Consider the following 21,018-nt stretch of genomic DNA (forward strand, 5'->3'; position numbering starts at 1 on the left):
TATGCCAATCTTGTAGTGGCAAAGAATATTTAAGGAGAGTAGGATATCTTCAGAAGTTTTTCAACATGCTGAGGAAGACTTTTAGCCACAGAGATGTCAGAATTGCACAGAAACTGCCAGCAAAACCTATTAGTTTTCTCACAACAGTAACACTGGCAAGACACATACATAATGGTGCTGTGACCTTTTGGTGATGGAAACAGTTTCCCTAGAGAAATGCTGGCCACTTTGTGTGGCCATTTATCTTTCTAGGCAGCATAGCACTGCACCAGGACTGGGACCTGAGAACCTGTACTAACCAGACTTTAGCTGGGGCAAAGCCCACCCCTGTACATGGGGAGGATCATGGCAGGGGAACACATCTCCCAGTACAGTGAGAGAGGAGGGATGCAGAGAGAAGGGTGCAGGTGGGCAGAGAAGCTCAGAAGCAGCAAATGCCCTGTATGCCTTGAAAACCCATAGAACATGTTGTCAGTCCTGGCTTCTAATGAATTTGTCACCCTCTGATTAATCACCTTGCCCATATCTCATTTCTTTGATGCTTTGGCTTAGTCTCCTTTGTGTGTTTACATGCATAAGCCCAGCACTGAAATGTCTGGGTGACACACAAGATGCTTGTTCCAAAATATTTTTTCCAACTGATTTAAGTTTTTATTTGATTAAATCCTTCCTAATAGTCTGTAATCTTACTTTAACCATGACTAATTTATGGCCAGATAATGCCCTTCATGGTAAAACAATTGCTGTGTAAAATAGCTGGATTAGTAAAAGCAGACACCACTGATGCAGTCAGAGAGCACAGCCTCTTTTTCCGAGAAATCAGCTCTGCCCTGGATTCTGCCAGACTGTTTATTGACCTCCACTTAATTTCCATCCCCAGTGACAGTTTCTATTTCAGCTTGGACATTGGGATCCAGTGAAGGGAGTGGGAACCAGAGCAAAGTTGCATCCTTGGTATTGCAGTGCTGTAACAAGGTGGGTTTATGACCAATATATTAAACTAAACATTGGGTAATTTTTGCATTTTCAAACAATAACTATGACGAGAAAATAATTTCTACAGATTTCTTATGAGAATGACCCTCTGTGCTTCCCAGTGAATATGAATTTGCAGACAAGTGCTGAACAGGCCATCAGTGGAAATGGTCTAATGTTGATGTAGTGGCTATAGCACACTGGGCAAACCCACAGAAAAATCTTTCAAACATCAGGAATCACCAGACACTCTTTTCTCCTACTGCTTTCTGTATGAGTAACTCTGAGCTGACATGGGAAAAGTGATAGCAAAGCAAGCTGGGAAGCTTGTATGTAAATGACCAGCCTGCTTTCATGACAGTTAAAAATAGCTGATGCCCCTCTTCCATTTTTTAAATCATTTGCACAGATACTCAGCCCCCATCGTGCCAGAAGTCCCTCTGAAATCAATGGCTTAATGATAAGGACATCATTAAGTGCTGTGCTATGCTGAGGTTTCTTGTATGGCTGTTTCCAAAGTGTGATTTATGTGCATCATCAAGGCAAATTTTCCCTCAGCAGGGTGCTTTGGTCTGACCTGATCTCCTTGGTCTCCTGATCTCCAAGGGAATGGATGTTACCTGGGGGAAGATGGAGCTCATTGCTGTTTGCACAAATGGAGTTCATGCCTGTAGAAACAGGTAGTGCTGCCCGAAAAAGAAGATAAGAGGCAAGTAGGAAATGTACAGAATAACTATTGCAATCAGTAGGGACTGAAGTGGGTGTCTGACTATATCTGGGGAAGGAGGAAGAGGAAAGGAAGGAAAACAGAGTTGGAAAGAAGATGAGAAGACTGTGGTGGGATCATCTGATAAAGTAAGGCCTGGACCTGCTGACTGCAGATTTCTATCACACAGCAATGAAACATTTAAGTGATGCAACCTTTGAATCATGTGTGATGCAACTGAACAAACTTGATCAGATTTCTTTCTTTCACTAAGGCTTTCTTTGCAGCTGTCAGCAATAATTATATGGTCAAACTAATAATAATTTTTAAAAATAAAGTATTATGAGTAGAGTTTGGTACTCAAACATTTTGATAAACTATATATTTGAGCTTATATGTCCTAAATTCTAACATTTCTCCCGGGAGCCTTGTCATGGAGGCAAAGCACAGTCATCCAGGGATTTGTGGCTGCTGAGTAACAGCAAGAGAATCCAGCTGCTTTCATCAGCAACACCAGGCTGTCTAAATTTCATCATGACATCTTGGCTGGACGTGCTTGAGCAAAGGAATCTCTATGTCATGGATCCTCCATGGCAAAATTGTCACTTGCAGAAAGCACAACAGACAGAACTCTTTCCAAATGCTCTATATCAATCCATCTGTCTGTCCAATAAGAAAAAAGCCAGGCTCTGGTTATTTGATTTGGCAAGCACTAATCAATAGGGAATAGCTGGCATTAGATCCAGTGAGAGGGCTTTAGCTGTTCTGCATGAGCAACCCCCATGCAGCCAGAGGATGTGTTTCTGGTGCCACTGGTAGCAGCCCATGGTGTGGGGCAGGTGAATCCCATGATGCTGCCTTCCCACTCTGCACAGGACTTCCTGCTGAGCCCAACTGGGAAGATGCTGTATGACCCTGAATGCCTTACACAATTTATACAGTAGGATGTATTTTTTCCTTCAGAAGCTGTGTTTCCAGGATCATGGTATAAACTTAGAAAGATAGGAGTTCAAAACCAAATCCTCAGATTTATAAATAGCAGGTAAAAGCTGCTCTGCTTCTGGAGCTGCAATTTCAATGCCCTTCAGCTCCTGCCCATGTGAGTTATGCCTGTGGTTTTCCCTTCCAATATTGCCACTTTCAGAGGTCATAGCCTGCAGCCCTTGCCAAAATGAAGGCTGGAAGACCAAGCCCTCCACGTGCTAGAGTCAGTAAAGGAGGAAGCCTTTACCAGAAAGTAAAGGGCAAAAATAATGCCCTAGCTAGGTGCTGAAAACAAGTGCTACTACCCAAAGAAGCTGAAGGAAACCAGTTTCTTACAGGCTCCTGCTAAGAGATGGTAGGGACACTTTACAACAGTGCTATGGTTATGAACTCCTGATGCCCAGCGACCACCTAGGTTAAAACTTCCTGTCCCTCCTCTCTTATAACTCTGTTATGTTTGGTAGCAGGGCTCTTGGATGTACCAGTGCCCCTCTTGGGGGCTCTGATACACTGTTGTTTTTTTTTCCTTTTGGAAGGCACTGCAGTCTCATTGAATCAGTGAGAGTCCTTTGCCTACAGAAAACTTTCATTTTAAGACTTTGAGGTGATATATAGGGAAAACTTTTCAAGTCAAACCTGATGTTTATTTCAAACTTTTAGCAGGTCTGCTTTTTCTGCACATTTCCTTAATATGGATAAGAAGAAGACACCAGAGATGTGATGAGAGGGAGAAAAGCCTTCTGGAGTTATGTGCTAGGATGCTCAGGGAGAGAGTGTTGTTATCCCTTGGCGTCCTTACCCCAAAGAAGAAGATGACCCTGTATCTGGGGAGAATCTGAAGGTGTTCTTACCATCTTTGGTGTGCTGCAACTTGTCTGGTAAGCATAATTATTTTAGAGATTTGTCCTAAAGGATTTCTTGCTATGGAGGGCAACTCTGACAAATCCAGTCTCTTTGAGTGGCTAATGTTGTGAAAGGCACTGCAAACACAAACCTTCATTACAAGGAAGATGAAGCACACTTAAACCCTCTGATTATCCTCTTTAAATAGCAAGCTCTCTGTCTATAGATAGATCCAGCTACTCATTAGAGCTGGGCTGGGCTGCAGACACTGCTGCTCACAGACAAAAGTTCTGCCCACTCTATGTCCCTGCAGCCTACAAGGGGCCACATTGGCCTCCTACTTTTTAATGTTGGTTGGAATATTCTTGGAATATCTAGCCACATGGTCAGGATGGGGCAAGAAGTCAGACACTAGCACTAACAATAAAAGACATCACTCTGAAACAATTCATGTCTGGAGAAATATTTTGACTGGTGCCTTGATCTCTAATGTAGACATACAGATGCTGGAGCTTCTTACCAGTAACCCATTGGATCCATGGACTGTGACACAGCGGGAGAAAGTGTGGTGGATGGACACCTCCTTCACATACGTTGGGGGGTTGTAGCCTCCTTTCTCATCCACATCTCCAGCCATATGGAAGTGAATTGGATAATGTCCCATTGTCTGCTGGCCCATATATTTGAGTTCTAAACCTTCGATATGGGTAGCCTTGAAATGAAGACCAATCTAGAGAATAACAGAACAACAGTTAAAAACACAAAAGACTGCTGAGGCCAAGAAGGAGGGGAATACAGGGGTAGGATAGGTTGCACGGTATCTGCTAGAGAGGTTTTCTGTATAGAAGGAAGTATAAGGCTGCAGAGGGAGGAAAGAAATATCAGGGCGACTAAGGGGACCATAGCTGCTCTTTAATCCCACCACAGCTGCCGTGACCACATTTGACCTAATTTTATAAAGAAAACCTTTAACATTTAAAGTTTACCATGTGTTTCAGTCAGATGGGCTCAAATAAAACTCTATGGGCTGAACACCACCAGAAACCAGGGAAAACTGGGATCAGGATGTGGAGACTGTATCTCAGATGGGTTGAGTACTAGACTGGCTGGCTGAGCAGAGTCTCCAGGGATGTGAGGTGCACTTCAAAGCTCAGGGACAAGCAGAAGAAGCAGGGTGGGTCTGCTGTACCATGGGGAGTGGCTGTTTACTCAGCAGCTGACACAGGGGATTTCTGCTTTTCTGCATCCTGGCTTCTTTGGTACATGAAGGTGGGGCTGGGCAGAGGAAGGTGCAAGGATACCTACCTTGATGTGTCCCCCAAAGGTGTCAAAATCAAAGAAGGAGCATAACTTGTTGCCGTATTCATAGCACTGCTCCTCCATCTCGCCCATCACCACGACGTTGCGGCTCAGCAGCCCCACTTCTGCTCGCATATCGACCCCATCAACAACTTCACCCATGTGGAGGTATGTGGCCTTCCCTAAAGGAAAAAGATCCAGTTTCAAGGTTACTCTGCCAACACTGCTGGTTTCCCCTTGTGCTTCCTGTGGTGGGCTTGGCATGATAATGAAAGGAGTAACTGAGTCAGCAAAAACTTTTGGCTGACTCCTCAAAGGAGAGAAGGCTGGAGCACAGGTGCAACCCAAGGTCTTGCTGAGACATTTGCAATAAAGGAAGTGGGATTTTTGGTCTTAAGTTGTTTCGTTTAGCCAGGGACTTAAATCAACAGACCATTAGACAAAACACACTTCCTACCTTGAAAGGGATTGTGATCACTCAAGATCTTTTTACTCTGGATTACAATCAGCTGTGTAGGAATATCCAATGCAAAGAAAATTGATGATGGAGCTAATAAAAGTCTAAATCCCCAAGGTTAGTACAGCACTTCCTATAGTGAGACTCTGGGAGCAGTTCAGATCCCACAGCACTACCTACAGGTGAGCATCAGTCTGATCCTGCTAACACCATAGCTGCTCATATAAGCAAGGAGAGGACTGGGCAGAAAGCCTTGTGGAAATTGTGGCTTGAGACCATTGCAACCTCCTATCCAGCTTGTGGGCTGCAAAACCTCCCGCTGCCTGCCCTCCTAAACTTCCCAAGTTTAGACCTGTCTGCACATCTCTAATTTGCTCCCAACACTTCCCTCTGCCCTGGTGTTGTTGGAGGTGATGGGAACTCATCTACCCCAAGCCACATCTCCCAAGCCAGCTTGCCCAGAACCACCTCCACACACACACACCCAGCTCCACGGAGGAATCCAAGCACAGAGAGTTTTCCCTGGCCTGACCAAAAAGTCCAGGCAGTGTGGATGACTAGAAAGCAAAATAATCTCTTTGCTGTAATTTCATTCAAACATATTCATCCTCCCTCCTTCCTTCCGCAGCTTTCTGCAGAGAATGCAGTTGAGAAAAGGTTCACCTTACTGACTACATTCTGTATTATTCCAGTAAAAATAAGTAATAAACTCTTTAAGTAAACACTGATCTTTAAGGAATGCTACACTTGCATGTATTTAATTTCAATAGAATCATTCAAAGCAGTAATTAGAAACAAATGGCAAGCCTGAATCTGGGAAGGACTTTATGGTTAAGGAGAGGTGCCAAGTTGAGGGGAGGATTTTGAACATTGAAACAGTCCTGGGTTTAACCCAAACATGATGCTTTGACTTTATAACAAAGATAAGCAAACACCATTCGTTCCTTCTTTCTCTTGGACCTGGGAGCAGTGTAACTTGATGGCAACATTGGGATTTGGGAAGGGTGAGTGCTCTGCCTTGCTCCAAGACTGCTGTGTTGCAGGATGGGGTTCATGCTGCTACATGTGCCCTCTACATTGGCACCTCAAAATAAAGTGATCACACGAAAAAACATCATAAACTAGAGAAGTGGCAATGCCTAGACAGGTGGATGGTTTTACCCAGGGCTGCAGTGGAAAGAGGAGGCTTCTCTGAACTCCAAGCTCAGCCTCAGAAACTGGAGGCAAGGGGCCATGGGTTTGCACTTTACCCACATTTGCAACTGGTTTCCTAGAGAGACCTTGGACTACCCTGTGTTGTTGGCCTGAGGCCAGTAGGTGTGTGGCCAAAACAAGACTCAGCCCATCCAAAAAACAGCAGCTCTACCCTTATTCACATACACTAAAAAAGAAAAGCTTCAGTGAGTGTCCTCCATGTGAGGATGCTCATGCTGGACCCTCGAGTGAGTCTGCTAAACAAGAGAGCCCCTCCATATGGACTGGGTTTTAAGCTGTTATTTTTCCATTTCCCTCAGAGCTGACCTTCCCTTGATTTACTGAAATTCAGGAAGAAGTTCAGATAATCATAAGAACATCCTATTTCAAGGAGCCACATCTCCAGGATTTGCAGCAGTGAAATTAGATAGGCAGTTTTGTTATTCATGTGCTGAGCTCTAGAATAATAAATGTCATGCTTGCATGTATTTAATTTAATTTAACACCAGTCCAGACATGCAAAATAGTGTAAGCACTGACAGGAATGTTAAATACAGACTAACCAGTTTCTAAATATAACTTCTTGGGTGCATGTTTTCCACTTTGTGCTTTTGCTGACTTGACTTGTTTGGAGATAAAAGCAGAGGGGAACCAATTGCTTTCCAGTGTAAAAGTGGATTTTGAATAATAGCTCATTTAACAGCGCTTTTGAAAAACAAATCTCTCCTTGAGTTATCCAGAAATTCAAGCTCCCCGTGGCAATGGGAGCCTGTGCTTCTGAAAGGGCTCAAAGGAGACAGCCCCCTGGCACAGGAGCCCTTCAGGTGCTGTAAATGCTTGTTGGAAACCAGCCACAGGCACATCCCAGGGGGCCCGGAGCACCATGATGTGCATTTATAGATGTGTGGCACTTTCAGGAACCCGCTGGGGTGTGTTTAGTGACGGGCATGAAAAAACCCCAAAACATTAAAAGAGTTCAGGGAGTTCATATGGGGATGGGAGTGTCTCAGTCTGCAGAGCTGCAGGTTAGAAGTTCAGCTGCAGCTCACAGCCAGCTCATGGAGCCTTCCCAGGGAGCAGCTGTGATATCTGAGACCCTGGGCACAGAACATGGGCAAACCCAAGCCAGGGGTTTGCAAACCAGCACTGAAATGCTTTGATACTAAGAAAAGCAACACTCAGCTGTGAACATGGGAGGAATGTGTCTGCTGCCTCAGCATCAAAGCTGATGCCTACGGTTGCCCAACTTCTAACAAACCCAGGGGTCAATGATTCACCATCTCCTCCTTTGGGCTTGGTCTTGCTGCATCCCTCACAGACAGATGTTGCCTTGCCAGCAATCTAAGCTTGTGCCATGTTATAATCTAAACCAAACAAAGCCTTGCAGTGACATGGATTATTTCTTCCCACAAAAGGCATGTGTGAGGGACTGGGAAAACTGCCCTGGGTTTGCTGCTCTATTTGTCATACCAGTGCCTCCAGTTAGCAAAACATAAATTTGCAGGGAACAACTTCTTTAATGTATAGGCTTGCTTCATGGAAGTCTTGATTCAGCAAAATATGAGGGCATTTTCATGCTTATTACTCAAGACGGGGACTATTAAAAAGTAAGGTTATTATTAAAAGAAAGTAGGCATTAAGATAAACAGATGATCTGGGCACACTTCTGTCAACATAGCAATTCAAAGCAGAGTCTCTCCAAACTGTACAAAGCTCCAGGAAAACCTGCCATACTTGTACCCAACCATGAAACCTGGGTCTTGGGCCTTATCAGACCTCAAAAGGGTGGGATTTTAAAAGTATTTCAGCTGCTACAGATGTGGAAAGGTGCTCGGCTCTGGCAAGTTGTACAGATTTCTCTGAAAACAATCCCAGGTACACTCACACATTCCTAAATACTGTGGCTCTAAATGACCCAGACTGATGAACTATTTCTCTGAAAACAATCCCAGGTACACTCACACATTCCTAAATACTGTGGCTCTAAATGACCCAGACTGATGAACTTCTCTTTCAGAAGTACAACAGGCACTTGAAGGTCTGGATTTGGTGAAGATAAAGTGGAGCTAAGATGATCATGGCTTTTTTTTTCTCTAATGTTCTCTTTTGGGCTCTCAATGGCTATGACCTTCTCTCTCATAGTCTTTTCATCTTTCCTAAACAAGTTTTTTTTAAAAAAATGCTAAACACAAACTTCTTTGTTCAACCCACATAATCCAGTGACAGTGAATCCTTCAGGGCACCTTTAAAATCAGTGCAAGTCATTGTAGATACCAGCTCAGACCTCTCTCAGACTTAGCAATTCTGCCAAACATTTGTCACCAGTGGTGGTAATGCCCCTATTGCTTATATTTAATAACCAACAAATGTTCATGCAGGCATCCTGTCAAATCCTCATTATTCTGAATTATCTTGTTGGGGTTTGCTATTGCATTCATAAGCCACAAGCCTGTAATAAAGGCAGCATGGTTTGGGTGAGCTGACCAGCTTCCTGAGTCATGCAGTACAACCTGACATCTTCAGAAATAAATATTCCTTGAATTCATAACTTCTGCATGGAAAATTAAGTATCTAGTTAAAAGACATATAGCAGAAAAGATGAAACTTTATAAGGAGTTCAGTGCTACCTAAGCCTTCTTGGAACAAATTCCTGCTGGATAATTACAGCTCTTCGTCCCTTTTCTCTTTCAGGCTCCTGCACGGTGTCCCACAAAGGCTGGAAATACACCATTTGCTGTTTGAGTTCTCACTCTCTACTATCTTTAAATTTATATTTAAATGCTGTGTTTGATCAAAGCCTCTGCAGCTGTTTGTTTCAAGGCTGAAATGAGTGGACCTTGCTGCTGCAGGTGGGTGCGACAGGAGGACTGATGGGGACTGAGGGCAGTGTACCTGCTCGTGCCAGCTTTAAACTGAGCACTGAGAGGTCCCTGCAAGGTCTCAGCGTTTTGTCCCAATGACAGTGTCACACAGCCCATTCCTGTCCCACCTTATGCCCTCTCTCTGAAGCAGCTACTTGGCAATCCACTGACACACTTCTACATATGTGAGGTTTTCTCTCTATGACCTTGTTTTTCCACTCTTATCTTGACATGTAAATCCTTGCAGCAGGGATGGGAAAATTAGGCAGGTCTCGTGGACAAGCCAAATTCTTAGTTAAATCAGGCCCAAACTCAGCCCTTCTGAAATGCTGTGTACATTGGACTATGCCTCTTTCAACTTTGGTTCCAGTCAATGCCCAAAGGTAGGAGCCAGAACTCTGAAAGATTGTCTGAAGGGGCCATTTCATGACATTTTATGCCTGTCCTCAAGCACCTCAAGGCTGTTTTAAAAAGAGACCTTCTGGCAAGTTCCAGCCAAAATGATGCCAATTTCTAAGCATAACCCCCTAAATCTCTAAAAGTATCTGAATTTTGATAGCAAAGTAACTTCTCCCAACTTTACAGCACAAGGTGGATGCTGACAGAAGTTGTAAAGTTGATAGACAACTATGTATTTACATTTTAATTCAAAGTTCTCTGCATGAAGAAGATCACAGTAAACTCCCTATCTCTATAGTATTTGCAACCCAGTAAGCAGGATTTAAGATATGTCGGCTTGTAATCATAGATTCACCAGTATGTGGGATAACTGGAGTAATTATGCCAGGCACAAATAGTTTTTTCATGCTTTATCAAGAGCATATAGGAGCACAAAAGAGTATTTCATCATTTTTGTTCCATGGTGAAACTTATCAGCACTGGTAGTAACTTCATACAGAGCAACCGAGATGCAGATAAGACTTGTTTCCCAGGGAAACTAGACAAAATACTTGATCTTTCCTACTATCCAGTTCTATCATAGCAACACAACCCTTCCTTCCTTCCTTCCTCCTCCCTCCCTCTGCCCTGTACAGTCATCCCTCCCCAGACCTTGTGAAGCTGGAAGATCAAACAGTTTTAATCTGTTCCCAGAGGGAAAATAATGTAGGCACAGAAATTAAAAGAAAAAAAAAAAAAAAAAAAAAAAAAAAAAAAAAAAAAGAAAAAAAATTAAACAGTGGAGGCAAATAGTGAAAAAAGTCCCATTTAAGTGAGGGACTGTTTGAAGGGGAGCAGAATCTGAAGAGCTAACTCTTAATGCAAACTGCACTTCCTCAGGGGAGCAGCAGTTTTGAGAGCAGTGAAACTCCTCCTGTAAAGGAGTGCACAAGATCAGTAACTGTGTGCCCTCCCTTGCTTTCTGCACTGAGATTTGCAGAAGTTCACAGTTAGACCTCTAAATCCTACTGAAACCTGACGGGAACAGAGTCTTAACACTCTTCAGATGCTTTGAAAAAACCAGATTCTGATCAATCCGTTTCTAGCAAGAAAAGCATTCATGAGTTTTCAGCAGGAAATATCAAATATAAATAGGACATGAGCTAAGTAATGAGTTTCTTATTGGCACAGTGTGCTAAACCATGTCTATTAAAATATTATTAAATGATGAGAGCATCAATTATAATTAAACCTTGGTATGCCAAGTGGCTACCACACCAAATTGTCTGTTCACATAGAAGAGGTTTTCTGCTTTTATTTAAACAGAGACTTAAGCAGTTCAGACCAGACATTTAGGTTTTGTTAAAAAAGGCAGAACTGTGCAGGCTGCAGGCAGACACAGGCATCAAGGAAGGGAAGAGGCATGGAAACACCCATCCCCTGGCTGATTAGAGCTCCTTATTCTGGCTAATTGCATGCCATGGCATGGGGCAATGGGTGGAATTACACCATGACCCTAGAGCAGCTCAGAGACCTCCTGGCTCCTAAAGACATGGGAGATCTCAGCCTCCCCCAACTTTTGTTTCTTCTAGACTGAACTTAGAACAGGCAAATTGTATTATTTTCTAGTGTGAATGTGCTCTTGTTACAAGTAATTTGGATGTGATTTTTATTCCTGGACCAGATTTTGCCATGATTTATATAATCAGTGAAATCCCATTGACGTCAGTGAAGTTGCCTGGATATAAGTAAGGGCAGACTTTGGCCCTGGTGTTCATGTCATTTGTGGTAATAAAAGGAATGTCCTGATTCTCCTTAAGAGTAATTGGAGACCAAGAGCACAATTACTTTAACAAGTGTTTCCACTGCTTCTCAACTTGAAATTCACTTGAACTTTTTTGTTATTTTTAACCCTGTGTTCATTTCCTTCAACTAACTTAGTTGCTGTTGTAGAAGATAAAGGTAATTACATTAATTTCACAGATCCATTAGATTATGGGAGGCCTAAGAGAAATATTCATATGTCATCTTTATTTTTACTGACAATCTTCCAAGATCATCTTCTTGATGCAACTTGTATCATACCAGTCTGGTACAGTTTTTCCAATAGCTCAAAAGTTGCTCAAGAAAAATATTCAACTTGGACATGTGTTGTCTTTGAAAGTACTGCTCATGTAAAGTCATAAGACTATGATACATTCAAACTGTGAATAAGGTTTTTCTTGGCTTGATGAGCATCTCTCTTTCAGGCCATCCAACAATGAATGGCTAGAGCTCTGCCGGGAGGCAGTTGCCAAAGGAAGTATATTCGTACCTTCCAGAAGATGTTGCATCAGAGATAATGATGAAGTAGTTCATTTCACAGAACTGAGCAAGCTCCCTGGTGTATTGGATGTTCCAAGTGCTTTCATGGTTTCTCAGAAAGACCTTACTGTAAGTGCAGACAAAACTTCTGCCTAGAGTAATTGCCAATGTGCAGACAAATGATAATGTAACATGGATGATTTACCTCCAGGCAGATGCTGCCTTTGAAATATAGCCACAGCTGTTATATGTAGCTTTTATACTTAAATTCTTATACACAACTTTTGTATTGTAAAATAACTTTTGCCTTTGTAAAGTATAAAACCGAAAGTCCTTTATCTATATCTGTGGTGTTTCCATGCTTTGTTTATCAATGTGCCAAAATCTAGTTCTCAAAGGAAAAGGCCACTTCCCAGACTAAAGTGGAGATGCACATCTCCCACTCTGGATTTCACTTCTGTGCTCAGATCAGTGACTGTGTAATTAGTAATACCTCATCATGGTTATGCTACTTAATTTGATTTAGTATCTGGAGGAGACTTCACAATCTTTGGACTGCACTGTCTTTTCATCAACAGCAATTTATTCTGGATTTGATCTGGGCACCCCCAAGAGAACAATACTGAGGCTGTGCAAAGGTTCCTGCTGGTCCTGCTCAGCCCAGCCCTGGCAGCACTTTGCTGCTTCCATTTCCCTTGGGGCTGAGGCTCAGGAAAACTTGCTGGTCTTGTGAAGCCAGAAAAGTTTGGTTAATACATCACCTCTAAGCAATGCTGTCTAGAGAGGCAGTAAAAGAGAAACAGTAGCTTCAGTAGTAAAAAACAGTATTTCTAAAATATAAGATTAGAGTTCTTGTAAGATGTAACTCTCTCAGGAAGATGGCCAGCCACACATTACTTCATAGCCTCACAGCCTCTCATGGTCTGCCCCTGCCCTAGCTCACTCTTCAGACCAGCTGTGCTCATCTCTTGCTTTCTAGGAAGGGATAAATTTTCAAATACAGTTATTTATAACTGAACATTTCAAATACATGACCTATATTGTTTTTCTTAAATAAATATGTCAATTTAATAGTGTGCTCAGGGAAAAAAAATAGATCCAGTTATGAAAAGGGAAGATGGAAAAGCACTGGAAGGAAATGAAATGGCTTTCAAGAAGGAAAATATTTTTCCCAAGAGCATCTAAAAGCTCACCATTAAATTCAGGTGTCTTCCAAACCTTTTCAGTTCTTACTGGAGTTACCTCAGTACAAATGATAAGGGCAGCCCGGCAAGATGAAGCCCCTTACCTGCTACCTTGACCTGGGTGGGTCTGCAGGTTCTGCATGGCAGGACTTGGAACTCCTCTGCCTGGTACATGGAGTAGTCAGTGCTTGCAACCACGAGCCTGTCCCCGGGTTTCCATGAGCTCACATCATCTACCAGGTTCAGGATGGTGCTGTTCACATTGGTGTCAATGGTCACTGTAAGTTTTGGTTTCACTGAAACGCCAAAATGGAAGGGTGAATAATTCAGTTAACCTTATCAGAAAATGCTTGTTGGAATGCCACCAAAAAAAAGATTATTTCCTCATGAAACAAAAAACAGTTAACTCTTCCAAACATGCTTTTTACTGGTTTTGGCTTGGAAAGTGAGCAAACAAGAAACTATTTTTCTCCAGTTGCAGGCAGGTGGATTTTCCACTATCCCCAGGACTAAATTTAAATGTAACTCTTAGTGGCTCATTTTCACCACACCCACTTCACAGCACCACTTGTGGGCACTGGGCACTGTTGTTTCCATCAGCCAAGTGGTCTTTTAACATAGTGAATGTTTTTTCCAGCAAAACAACTGCCTTCCACCCTTCTTTTCCTGCCAGCTGAGCACCAAAGGATCCTAACAACATGACCAGGTTAGGCAGTGGTGTTGGACTCAATAACTACAAAACAAAGGATGGGTTTCAAAGCCTGTTGTCTTCACACACTCTGATTGACACCCCATCCTAAAATGCTCCAGCAAGAGGTAAGATATTACAGGAAGGGACTTGCCAGGTATTTGCCACAGCCTTGCTGGGTTTTTGAGGCACCACCCTGTTGCCTCTGTTAGTGCTAAGGAATTTTTCCTGAGATAAATCTTCAGTCACTTTTATCTGTGTTCATGTCAGTAGCCCAGCCAATGTTTTAGCCTGGGAAATCACTCAAGTTTTTCTTAGACTGAACAAGTGCCAGGCATCAGATGACGCTTTTTCTGCTTTTGCCTGGTCTGCTTTTCAGCTGTGGGGCACATACCAGATCTGCCACACAGGAACCGGACTCTGTAGTTCTTGCAGCCCTCGCCTGTCTGGTCCTTGCCATGGCACAGGAATCTGTAATCATGGCCACTCTTGTAGAAAACCTCAGTTGTTAAATTTGCTCCATCGAGCGTCATTGCCTGGAATGAGAATTGAAATATAAAACAGGTCAATGCTTGAGGTGAAGAGATTTCACCAAAACATCCATGCCATCAGAAGAGGCTTTCTTTTGAGCCCTGCACAGCAGTTATATAAGAAAACAGGGTGGTTGTTTTGTGTCCTACCCAGCCAGCACTGCAGCTGGAACTCAGGCACAGCTGTTTTATCCAGAAGCTCCACAAATTATTGCTTGGTGCATGCATTTCTGCTGTATCTATATTAAGATGATGTGCTTTTTTGGGAGTAGTATTCTGAGCTTCACTAACATCTGCCTTGGTGTCTTAGATTTTCTCTGGCCATTGGCTTGAGGGCAGATAAAAACCCAGAACGCAGATGCTTGTACCCAAATGATCTCATGGTTTCAGGCCTGTTCACAGCACTCATTTCATTGCTTGTGGTCTGAATGTTGCAGAAGAAAGAGATAAAGATCTTATTTCTTTTCTGCACAGATCAGTCTCTCTAAGAAAAAAAGTTTGAAAAGGTTCTCCTATACCCATTGCTTCAAAAGGAACAAGAAGAAGTGGCCTGGTATTATATACAACTACCAGTCTGTGGAGCTGCCTTGAGAAAAAAAGGCTGTATCAAGCCAAGCAGCATTGCAGTATGTGGCCTCTCGTGTTCCTGCTGGGGCAGTGTCACCCCTCAGGGTCATGTTAAATTTCACAGTCCATCTCTACAGCCTGCGATTCTCGAGCCTTTCACAAAAATGTGATGCATGGCACTGGGCAGCCCAAATAACATGTGCATTTTCACAAGGCACCAGGAGAAAAGCTGGTTTTCAGCGAAGGGTCTGATCCTGACTCTCACTCAGACAGCCCTTCCCTGTTAATGCCACGTATGGGATTAGCACCATCAGCAGAAGGAATGTGCCTACGGCTGTGCTGCACTCCTGTTATTATCATCATATCTTCAGGGGGTTTGTATGCAGCATAGCTGGAGCAGGCCAGATGGTACAAAGCTGTGTAACTTTATGAAGGCAATGAGCAACAGCAGATTACACTGCCTGAGGATTTGCCCTAAGATCTGCAGGGTCTGAACTGAAAAAAAGGTTGTTTCACTTTTAATATACATGGGGAAAAAAAAAAACCAGACTGTCAAAAGGAGAAGAGCAAGGTTTGTTTCATGAGCAGAAGAATATCTCTCTTGTTTCTCTTTCAAGATGATGCTTGAAGTGCCTGTATCATAACAAACATCTGACCCCTGTTCTGAACTAAGTTGTCAGTTCTAATATATGTATACGGAAGCAGAAATGAATGGGGATTTGCTACGACCCAGCAGAAAATTATAGGGTAGTTTTTCCCTTTCTGTTCAAGAGGAGATTCTTTGTAACATCTGGCCCTGGAAACTTTCACTCATACTGTCAGTATTCCCATTTATTTCAATAGCCACATTCTTGTGAATAAGGACAACTCCACTGGTTCAGGATACTCAGGAACCTTAGGTTCAGCCTCTGACAGATACGAAGCATTTTATTATCTTTTTTCTAGACAATTCTTCTTCTGCAGTCATTTTTTCAAGTAGATGTAAAAAACATATGGTGAATGTAAGAAAAAAAAAGATTGGTTTTTGATTTTTTTTTTTTGTCCTTAAAGAGGCTTTGGCAGTCTCAGAAAAGGTGTGATTTCTCATCATCATGCTGGCCTGGTGGCATAATTATAACGTTTAGCCCTCAACAGCATTCCAGTTTCTTTCCACAGAGAAAAGAGGTGGCTGCAAGCTCACAGATATTTTTTCCAATCTGCTACAGCTGGTAGCTTTACCATCTCATTACATTGTGTGATTAATTTTTTAGGTAGGGTCCATTCTGGAACCACTAAAAAACTTTGAAATTTTCATGTGTTTTTGCCTTTTAATCTTCCAGCAGGAATCACATATTTCATGATAGCATCTGTGCTGTCCATGACCCCATCTGTACTCCTTTTCATGACAGAAGCCAGGACTTTTCTCTCAGAATGATACAAGACTGGATACCAGATCTTGTCAGTTATGTATTAGAGCAGTAAAATAATCAGAGGTTCAGTAAAATTTTGGGGTTCAGCGTCAGTCTACAGAGGACTTGCCCTTCTAAAGCAAGTGGTAAGCTAACCTACCTGGATGTCAACGGGTTGCCTGCAGATTTTATCAGGATGAGCAGCTTTGAAGTCAGAAAGCTTCTCCATGTCCTTAGATCTCGCTTTATCAGGCTTCTCAAACCACTCTGTCCATTCTACATCTGGAGACAAGTGCAAACAAGAAAAGTGATTTGAAAGTCAAGCTTAATGAATACAGCAAAAACACATGAAGCTTAATATGATCTCAGGTATCATTCACAAGTTTCTTCACTGCTGACCTGATTCCTGCCTCTTCCTGTCAGTCTGTCAGGTGCTTTTAATGATGCTACAAAGCGTAACCAGCCAAGGGAAAGCAGAGTTATTAAAACCTACATAACTAGAGTATGTAGTATGAGCATTGTATAGGCATGGATTTTGGATCTGTGTCCTTCTTAGCTGCCTTTTCTGATCGTCAGATCAAGTCATGACCAGTTACTCTATGTTGTCTGAAACATCCACATGATGACTATGCAGTCAAAAGAACTGAGAGGTTGTGTCTGATCTAATATGATCTAAGAAATGGAATTTGATACACAGTGCAGTGAAGGAAAAAGGTTCCCCATTATTCAGAATGGTCTGGAGACAACTGAGGAAAGAATCCCTGAGTGCTCTTTGCTTGGGTTTGCAGCGATGTAAATAGCAGCTAACAAGTCTGCTCTTCCCAAATGGAAAAGTATTGCAATAAAAAGGATGATTCACCCTATTTGTCAGCTGTCTACCACTAAATTACATGGCACACAGATGCTTACCTTGAACCCACTCACTAGTCGAAGAGACATTAAAATGTTCCCCATTCTCAGCTTTGAATAGTTTGAATACTTTGGCCACAGCTGACCCTTTGTGACCTGTAAAAAACAAACATTGGTTAAAAAACAGAATGCAGGTGATAAAAGGCAAAACTGAAAAGGTTATGGTCTACACACATGTTTGCAAATTTTGGTTATATTATTTAAAATCAGCTCTGCACAGTGTCCAGAAAAATGTACTGATCTTGGAGTGAGACTTCAGACACTTTTGTAACTTCTTGGACAATCAGGAGGAAAAATCTTCAAAAGCCAAAAGAGGATAAAAACCCCAGTGATCTGTAATATATTGCTATTTTTATTTGATGTTGCAGCAAGCCATGTTGTTAGCTGCTCTTGAAAATGTCATGAAACGACACAGATTCAGAAGTCTTCAACTTGCAAGAAAATGTTTTCACAGGAGTATCTGAGGCCACCAATACAGGATACACTGATTGAATGTATCCAGCATGAGCTGGGTTTGTTCCACAGCTTTGTGTCTAAGATATGCAGTTTCTGAGTTCAGTTTTACACTGGTGCAGGATCCCACCCTTTATCTCAGGGTTTGGATAACAGGGGTTATACCACACTTGGCTGCTTCAGCTGCATTAATGGGAAGGAAAAACAGATACAGAGAGCATCCAATTAAATCTGTCTAACCATCAGTGGCTCACAGCTTTGATGCAATGCTGTGTCAAGTGAAAACACCATTGATCAAATTAATCTCAGCTGTAACTCCAGTAATTTCCAGACATAACATTAAGACAGCATTTTGTGCATGAATTACCTTGATATTCAATGTGGTCTTCAACAGAAGAGGAGGGATTTCCTTTGACAGTAATAAAACTCCATGGGTGCCTGGAAAATGAAAATGAGAAATGATTGAGTTCTGTCAAATATAGATGCTTAATTTTTATAGCTCAGTGTTCTTGCATTTCTCAGGGACATCACATTCAAAACAGTCGTTCCTGTAACGTTCCTATAAGGGTGTTTCTCTTTTAAATAAATGAGTGTTTAAAGAGGTTTGTGTGTGACAGTCACAGAGGACACTTGCTCCCACACTATGCTGAGGCCCCAGAAGTGCACTGGATGTGATTCCTCAAGGGGACACATGGCCTCCTTCTGTGCCATCAGCCCAAGAAGGGGACAGCCCCACAGAAGCTGCCAGCCAGCCAGATGCTCCAACTGGAAAACCCTCCTGTGCTCCAACTGCTGGAGGCACTGCTGGGCTGGGATCTCTGTCCAGGGAGGGAAAGGAGTGGGGGGCAGGAAGGCCACATTATCACTCACAGGCAGGATAGATTATTTTTCATTACTACTCTTTTTTCTTACTTTCTTTTTTCCTTTTTTTTTTAGGTCAACAATTTGGGAACAAGTAACAAAAAAGGATGATGGCCCCAAAATAATCTCATAAATAATCTGAAGAATAAGCAGCTGTCTAGTTCTGCAGCTAAAGGTTTCAGCCAATTTCATGTGTTAAAATACTTGTTTCTCTCTGTTATTTTATCCCTTAAAAATAGTTTTCAAGTCATTCATTCCTGACATAAAAGGACCAATGCAATACAAAATGAAAAGGGCAGTAATTCCAGAGCCAAACCAGTTATATTTGGGTGGGATGCCAAAAAGAACAACTCTGTCATCAAGTGTAGAAAGGCTTTCTTTTAATTTATTAGTAGAAGGGGAAAAAACCCAAACCTCACACTTCAAGAGTAAATTCACTTTTCAAAATAACAATAGAAGAAGAATGCAAGATTTTCCTTTCATTCCTGATGCTCTCAACTCAGCAAGTAGGCAACTGAAGGTGATGCCAGGAGCACAGAAACATTTTTGGATAAATTAGCATTGCTCATCAGCTCTGCTACAGCAAGGGGGAGTTGCACAACTTTAAAATCTGGCTGAATATGAAGCAACTGGAGATAGGCAGAAATTTGTCCCTGTCACCATCAAGTCAGAAAACAACCCCATCTTGGTGAGAGTGGGCACACGGGTGTGTTAGAAAGAAAAATCCATCCACTCTCTTGGAGCCTTCCTTTGCCATACAGGTCACAGTATGTCCAATTTTTTCACCCTGCACAGGTTTTTTTTTAAGATGTTGCAAAAAAAATATTCTGAAACGAATCTACCAGGTATTTACATCCTTATTCATTGTTACAGCTGTGTCTGAAATGTAAACCTATATGTCTAAATTTTGTTATGCTAAAGTGAAGTGGAGGTTTGATTTGCATAAGTGAAAAAGCTTGGATGCATCTGCCAAATCTGCCTGCCTGCCATCTAACTGTCTTTGCAAATCTGGACCCAGCTGCCTTCCAGACAATTATTTTTTTTGAAACTTGATGAACTTAAACAATGAAAACACTCCTGAAAATACAGTCTTTTAAATAATGCATCAAGATGCAGATGCTTTCCCACATAGCACTGTGCTTGTGGGGAGCATATATGTAGCAACTACTGCCACGTTATGGTATCCACTATGTCACTGTTACTTAGAGATATTGGGGTATTTCAGATAATAGGATGGCAAAGATTAACTTTGACTGCAGATAATAGCAGTGATGAAAGTCTCATTTCCACAGATGAATTTCTATGGTATTTCTGTTACAGGGATTTATAGCAAAGAAGTGAGAAACTAGCACTAAAATACCACAGCAGCCTAAAAACATCAAGTGCAATTTCCTGTAATAAACATATGCCAAACCCATCAATTTCTTCCTGTTGCACAGTTGGGAAAAAAAAAAAGTTCAAAAATCTTTTTTCTGTTTCCTTAACTTCAGTCTTTGAAAAGAACCCTAGTAGGCTACTGGGCTTTAATATGGGGTCTGGGTATTTGAGAGCAAGCACTACGTTGATGGAGACAGCCTGGGTTTGGATGTTTCTGCAGCCTTGGTTGATTCTTTTATCTGGTTCACAGAAGTCCCTGTAAATATTTGAATCAATCTCTTCATCAACAGCCCCAAATCTTACTCCCAGTTGACACTTCTCTCTTCCCTCAGACTGCTGTATTAAATCACTTCTCCCAATATGGGAGATTATTTTGTGTGTGTGTTCTGCAGAGACCCTCTTACTGCCTTTAACAAAAAAAACCAAACCAAAACAAAAATGCCTACATAAATTGAGATTAACACAAAAAATATAATAGCTACAGCTGGGCAAATAGCAAATATTCTCAAGAGTGTGTGTGCCAACACAGACACGGTATTTATCACAGAAGTATTTACAGTCCAGAGCATAAATAAATGCTCACTAAATTTCTGTGCTGCGCAACTCCCCAAACATGTATCCAGCAGGGAAGCTGAAGAATAATCTGTATGTGTGTATCTAGCAAAGACTACATGGATATTATTCCCCCCTCCTTAATGTACAGCCCTTCCAACCCACTGCATGTGTGTAGATCTGCTTCTTAAATATTTGGGGAATGACTTGAAAATAAACTGGAATAAATAAACTTGTGGAAACAATATCTTGGAAAAACATCTTTTTTAATGTGAATCATATGCTGTTCCTCAATCTGCTAATAAAAATACCCAATATAGACACTGAGTGCATCTTAACACTATCTAATTAACTGCTAAAACTTCAAAACTTCACATTGAGAAGTTGCCCTCTTTATTTTTTTAATTTTTTTTTTTTCATGTGAAAGAACTTTGTGCCTTTGAGAGTCTGGAATTATTTGGACATTTCAGGAGCATAATAAAGCCTCTGTGCTGGAAGAACTGGCAGA

General features: G+C 41.9%; 1 protein-coding gene across 1 annotated transcript in view; it reads right to left on the reverse strand.

Annotated features, from left to right (window-relative positions):
- The window catches only part of CEMIP (cell migration inducing hyaluronidase 1), a 105,639-nt gene that overhangs the window by 22,683 nt on the left and 61,938 nt on the right, over positions 1-21,018 (reverse strand). Inside the window, exons 7-13 of the mRNA XM_008491983.2 lie at positions 18,088-18,158; positions 17,268-17,363; positions 16,519-16,640; positions 14,268-14,409; positions 13,290-13,481; positions 4,814-4,989; positions 4,029-4,238 (exon numbers count right to left, since the gene is read on the reverse strand). Coding sequence (XP_008490205.1) covers positions 4,029-4,238; positions 4,814-4,989; positions 13,290-13,481; positions 14,268-14,409; positions 16,519-16,640; positions 17,268-17,363; positions 18,088-18,158 — 1,009 coding nt within the window. The remainder of the gene's footprint in view (positions 1-4,028; positions 4,239-4,813; positions 4,990-13,289; positions 13,482-14,267; positions 14,410-16,518; positions 16,641-17,267; positions 17,364-18,087; positions 18,159-21,018) is intronic.

Source organism: Calypte anna, chromosome 10 (genome assembly GCF_003957555.1).
Source record: "Calypte anna isolate BGI_N300 chromosome 10, bCalAnn1_v1.p, whole genome shotgun sequence".
Lineage (NCBI taxonomy): Eukaryota > Metazoa > Chordata > Aves > Apodiformes > Trochilidae > Calypte > Calypte anna.